The 6,088-nt window shown below is 41.2% G+C and overlaps 1 protein-coding gene across 1 annotated transcript in view; it reads left to right on the top strand.

The window, feature by feature from the left end:
• mfng (MFNG O-fucosylpeptide 3-beta-N-acetylglucosaminyltransferase) overlaps nucleotides 1-5,564 on the top strand; it is a 12,665-nt gene extending 7,101 nt beyond the window's left edge. The window contains exons 4-8 of the mRNA XM_080721211.1: nucleotides 1-125; nucleotides 1,338-1,423; nucleotides 1,826-1,991; nucleotides 3,137-3,222; nucleotides 4,574-5,564. The exon at nucleotides 1-125 is cut by the window's left edge and continues 29 nt beyond it. Of these exons, the coding sequence (XP_080577337.1) occupies nucleotides 1-125; nucleotides 1,338-1,423; nucleotides 1,826-1,991; nucleotides 3,137-3,222; nucleotides 4,574-4,625 (515 nt within the window). The 3' untranslated portion in view covers nucleotides 4,626-5,564. The remainder of the gene's footprint in view (nucleotides 126-1,337; nucleotides 1,424-1,825; nucleotides 1,992-3,136; nucleotides 3,223-4,573) is intronic.
• The last annotated feature ends 524 nt before the right edge of the window (nucleotides 5,565-6,088 follow it).

Genomic DNA, 6,088 nt, shown 5'->3' with positions numbered 1-6,088 from the left:
ATGTGAACCCTACTGCCCTGCTCTCACTGCTCTCAGCCTTCCCTGCTAACGGAGACGTCTATGTGGGCAAACCCAGCCTGGACCGGCCAATCACTGCCCACGAGCTTCTGGAAGGGAATGAAACGGTAAAGAGAAAAAGGGATACTGTACCTTCTTTCGCCTCATTTCCTCTGTTCCTTCGTTGCCTCCTTCTGTCATTCTTTCTTAATTCACACACACCTTATTGCTTTTATTCCATTATTCTATTCTCATTCTGCATCTCTCTCTCTCTCTCTCTTCACCTCTTAATCCATCTCTTCCTCTTTATCTCCTTCTCTTTCATGACAGAATAAGAAAATAAATAAAACTGTAAGATGATCCCCTTTTTCCAATAAACTCTTGCTTCCTCACTGACCTTCGTCTCCTCTTGACACAGCATTTGCGAAACCAAGCGTCACATACTGTGGTCTGGACCACAATGGAATCAATCAATCAATCAATCAATCAATCAATCAATCAATCAATCAATCAATCAATCAATCAAACAAACAAACAAACAAAACTTCAGTTGTGTCCTGAACTGTGAATATGCAATATTCAAACCAACTGTATTTTCTTCTCACTTCTCAGTTTCCTTTCTCTTCATGAATTGAATTTAAATATTTTTCATGTATATAAAATGAGCAATACATATTTGGTTTGGGGATTGCACTCTACATCTAGCCTGGAATCAGACATATCCGCCAGTGCAAAACAACGCTTTGGACGTGGATTTGGGTCTGGCCCCGCTCAATTGTGAATCCATTTCCTCAAACCAAAAAGTTGGGTGACCAATCAGGATCCAGTATTGGTCTGGTCTAATACTGTGTACTGTATACATAGCAGCCGTTCAGAATATGTGACAGAGTTTCAGTAACTGGAGTGTCGTCATGGTGCAGACAATGTGGAGGAAATGAAGAAGGACCTGTAATTTGGCTTTGACTATAAGATTATTATATGCTCATCAACTGCATACTTTTTAATGTATGAGAGACAGTGTGGCCTGCAGCAGGAAGGCAAGCTAGCTTTCCTTGTAGTTTTAAACCAGCCTAGTGTTGTTGTTGTTGTTGTTGGTACATCTGTGCATTGACTGGTGATAAATGATGTAGATATCAATAACAGTAGCCCGTACTGATCTTTAATCCAGGGGAGTTTCTGTGGAATATGACATGAGGTCTTGATTTCAACTGGAAATGACAAATACACAAATGCCGTACACTCATGGCGGTAAGACTTGATTTCATGGATGACTTGAGACATGGATTGGTTGTGCAGCTAAAAGGTGGCTCAAATGTTTTGCGCCATGTGTTGTCTTTCAGAGAGAGGTGCGTTTCTGGTTTGCTACTGGAGGAGCAGGCTTCTGTCTGAGCAGAAGTCTGGCACAGAGGATGGCTCCCTGGGCTAGGTGAGAAGACATATACAGTACCATGTTCTCCTAGAACTAGCTCAGAACTTGACTTGAGAACGTCCATAGCCGTGAGAGTGTGTGCATGTGTGTGTGTTCGTGTGTGTGTGCGTGCGTTGTGCACATGTGGGGAAGGCTATTTTCACACACTGGAATAGCCTGCTCCCCTATTTAGATTTGCTAATATTGTGAGTTTGTTTTATCTATTTTATTTTATGTATGCTACAGTCTGTGGTTGCACATGCATACCAGTATGCATACCTTATCTGTTGATGCTATGTTTTATTATGTACGTACATGCAGCACTTAGGTCAATTTCGATAGTTTTTAAATGTTCTCTATAAACAAAGATTGATTATTTTGTGTGTGTGCGCGTGTGTGCATGCGTGCGCGTGTGTGTAGTGGTTCCCGATTCGAACGGACGTCAGCAGCGATCCGTCTTCCAGATGACTGCACGGTGGGCTTCATAGTGGAGAAGCGTCTGGGAGTGTCCCTGGTCCACTGTCCTCTGTTCCACTCTCACCTGGAGAACCTGTTGCTCATCAGCCCCAGCAACGTAGCAGCACAGGTACCTGCTGGAGGCCTTCAAAAACCCATTCCCCCAAGTAGTCATAATTATGCTGCATTCAACACTGGCAGATACAAAGATACAGGCTACCATTCTCTTTTTTATTTTCATTTTTATTTTAACCCATTTATTACCCAATTGCCTATGTTGAAATCCTGGGCTCTCCCTCTGCCAACCTGGGGAGAGCCCCGAACTGAGCTCATGCATCCTTTAATTCTTGAGGAGTGAGCAGGCCGCTTCTTATCACCTGACAGGGGGGGGAGTTTCCCCGGTAGGATGTAGCGAGTGGAAGGAACATGTTATTCCAACTAGTTACTTTCCCCTCCATCAGACTGACCACGGGGAGGCAATATAGAGACCAAGATTACTGCATGTTTTTTGTTAGGGTACCTACCCATTGACTGCTTTCATTTAAGTTGCTATAAGCAGTTTTCTGCTGAAAATAAAAATAAGCAATTGCATGTTTCCTGCTTATGTCAGCAGAAAACTGCTTATAGCAACTTTAAACTTTAACTTTGAGGGTTCCCTGCCACACTTTTTTAGTTTTTGTGTGCTTCAGTCTCTTTAAAAAAAGGCACAAATAGCAGTAGACAAGTAGCTTCTCTTGAAGTAAAAGATTCCACTCAGAGCAGTGATTCTCAAACAGTGGTCCAGGGACCACCATTGGTCCTTGAGGGGGTTCCATGTGGTCGCCAGCCAAATGATGGAGAGTTGGTAACCAAATGAACCCTTGAGAGCATATAGATCTGATCAAAAAGAAATCCATGTTGACGCGACCACAGCTACAAGCTCACTAGCTAGTGCAGAAATGCTGCTGGACTGTTTCTGGGTCAAAACAATATGCGCTACTTTTTGAGCAGATAAACGCCAGTGTAATGTTGGATTAAATGAAATAAAACTAATATCTCAGGGATATCTCGGGCATAGTGGCGAAAGACATCGAGAATTTCTCTGGAATCTCGGGTTGGGGCAGTAAATGATTTGTTTAAAAAGATTTTTCAAAATTAGGACATGCCCCAAATGGGGCCGCTATGTTGCAAGTGGTTAATCTGGCACAATATTCTTATTAATTAAATTGAATTTATAAAGTATTATTATTATGATGATTAGTATGACTATATTTTGTTTTCGATTTGTCCCTGCAGGTAACATTGAGCTATGGGATGTTTGAGAACAAGTTGAACAGTATTGAAATGAAGGGGATTTTCTCCAAAGAGGAAGACCCCTCCAGGTTAGTCCCCGCACCCACCCTTCCAACACAGGGAACACTGACACATGCTGACTCAATTTTCTTTGTCTGGGCTCATACTCGAAAGGTAATGCCCAAATCCATCCCGGTTGAGCAAAACAACGGTGAAAACACAACAATACAGCAAGAGAGCAGTGTGATTGTGTAGCTAAACACAACACCACACCAATCCACTGGCTGATGTTTTTTATTTTAATTTTATTTTTGGCCTAACGGGCAGAAGTGGCTCAGGGGGAGAGTGGACACTTGGGAAGGTTCCCAGTACGATCCAGGGCTCCCCCAGTGTTAAGCCCCTTCTCCACTACAGGGTCCAACCAGAACTAGAACCAGAACTTTCAAGAACCTGTGAAGTTCCGGGACCAGGTTCTGCTTAAGTTTCCATATAATCAGACCCAACCGGGAAGGTCCAGAAAAGAAAGAAAAAAAAAGAAAAAAAAGAAAGAAAGAAAGAAAGAAAGAAAGAAAGAAAGAAAGAAAGAGAGAAAAAGAGGCTGGTACGTCATAAAATAACTGCCGCCTGCACACCACTTACGTCATTAATCATGGGACAAACAAACAGAATGACAACAGACAAGAAGAGACTTGTTTTAAAACTATTGGATTATATTATCAGATATTGAGAGCTATATCTGGAGAAACATCCTCGGAATTGACGCAATGGAAGACACCGTCACGCAAATATTTGTTTTAATAATGCTTTATTTTTCTGTCTGTTGGAATAGGATTAAAAAATGGCTGTGTTGTGTTGTGAGTTTTTAATTTTCTTTATTTTGGTGTGTTGTGAAAGTTTATCCTCCGGTCTCCTCGGTGTCGGCACCTCAGCTCGACCAGTCGAGAGCAGCAGCGCTGCTGGCCCCGCCCATGGGTTCCCAGAACTCAAGTTTAGTACTACCTCAAGAGCAGGACCTTTGCAAGCTTTCCACCGCCATGTGTGTAAAAGCACATTTACCATTTACCATAATGCATATCAAACTGGGGGTCCTTGAAATTACAAATGTTCATCGCCTTTTTAATTTCAAGGAAATCCAGGAAAAAGTATGTGCTCATGGATGGGATGCTGTCTATCTAACATGATGACACAGCCTGCCAGATACTGTAGGTTGCCACAAAGGCCGTCTACTTTGCATGGAGGATAGGCCTACGTTGTTAACTGTATTCCGAAAAATACATAAATACATTTTCCACCCACTGTAGCAGATGGAAACATGAAGAAAAAATAAAATAATAATAATAGCTTATATGGCTTTTATTGACAACACATTGTGAGCTTGCAGATCAGAGTTCAAGTTGATAATATAAAGATTATATTCCTGACATCCCCTGTGCCTTACAGGTTCAAGACTGTCCACTGTATGCTGTACCCTTTCACCAGCTGGTGCCCGTGAACACAACACCGAGGACCACAACTCCCATGAGCACTTGGGACAAGATGGGTGACCCTGTTCAACTGTTCTGGATTTCCTTTGTCTGGATTCAGTAGAAGTTGATACATAGTAAGACACTGTGAATATGCTGAGCAACTAACATCAATGAAAGATGTGATGAAATGAAGCATTTAAAGACTGATATTTGTAAACTGGGCTCGCACCACAAGGTAAAATGCCTCTCCATACAATCGCAGAGGCGTTCCTGGTTTGAGGCTGGAAAGCGATGAGAGAGAAAGAAAACTATTGTACGGGTGCATTGGACAGATAAGATGGAGGAAATGCATTGTAGTTCATTGGCTGGCACAATAATCTTAATAATATCTGGTAGTGTGATGCAACAGAAGAAGAAGAAGAAGAAGAAGAAGAAGAGAAGATTATATTTTAAGATACAACCCAATACGACTTGTGTAAAATCAGCCCAGCTTTAGACAATAAATAATGTGCATGTGTCTACTTCTTTTTGCAGTAGACACTGGCTAATGTGTCTATTGCTATTTGTGCCTTTTTTGATTTCTCAGTGAGACTGAAGCACTTAAAAAACAAGACAGCACTTAACGTGTAATTTATTTCTCGATTTGTATAGTTGTTGACAAAGAAAGGTTTATGAATTGTTATATTTTCTAAATCAAACATCTGTGACAGTGAAAGCTCTGGCAAATCTGTGTTCTGTTTTGGTTCTGTTTTTAGTTTGAAAGATAATCTATCTATAGCGCTGTTGTTTTGCTGAACACTGATTGTCTGTCTGTATTGATGTAATTTTTAGTTATTTTAAATGTCATTCATATTGGTGTGCTGACGTGTGTGTGTGTGTGTGTGTGTGTGTGTGTGTGTGTGTGTGTGTGTGTGTGTGTGTGTGTGTGTGTGAAGAGAGAGAAAGAGACCTCTGCAACCCATCTGACTATTTTGTAAGTAACTGTTCCTGTTCAAAATAGTTGGGCTACATTAAATAGAAATGAATCACTATTGCATCAAATCGGTTCATCTTTACTATGATTGGCAATTATTCTCTTTTTGTTGAGCTACCCTGCTATAACGCGTGCGTGTGTGTGTGTGTGTGTGTGTGCCTACACTTTGTTTTTGGTAATATGAATTAATGGAAGGAAAGAAAGTTATAAAACTATTCATACAATTGTCCTTTACCAAATGTTGTAACAGTCTATGCTGTGAGTGAGCCGGTGGTGTTGTAGGTGATCATTTCCCCACTTCCCTCAGCTCAGAATACACTCATTCATGGGAACAAGCATGTTGTTTTCAGTTCCCACCAGCAGTCAGCGCCAGGTAACCTGTTTTATTATTACCTCTGCAAGATCGAATAGATATGATACTGTATAATTTAGATAGCAGTGCTGTCAGTTCAGCAAAAGCTAGGTTATGGCAGATTTTGTCTATTATTTCCCCGGGTTTCTACGGTTTCTTTGGCT

Source organism: Nannobrachium achirus (assembly GCF_963921795.1).
Source record: "Nannobrachium achirus genome assembly, chromosome: 3".
In the NCBI taxonomy this organism is placed as follows: domain Eukaryota; kingdom Metazoa; phylum Chordata; class Actinopteri; order Myctophiformes; family Myctophidae; genus Nannobrachium; species Nannobrachium achirus.
The sequence above is the reverse complement of the archived record's forward strand: the minus strand, read 5'-3'. Positions and strand labels throughout refer to the sequence as shown.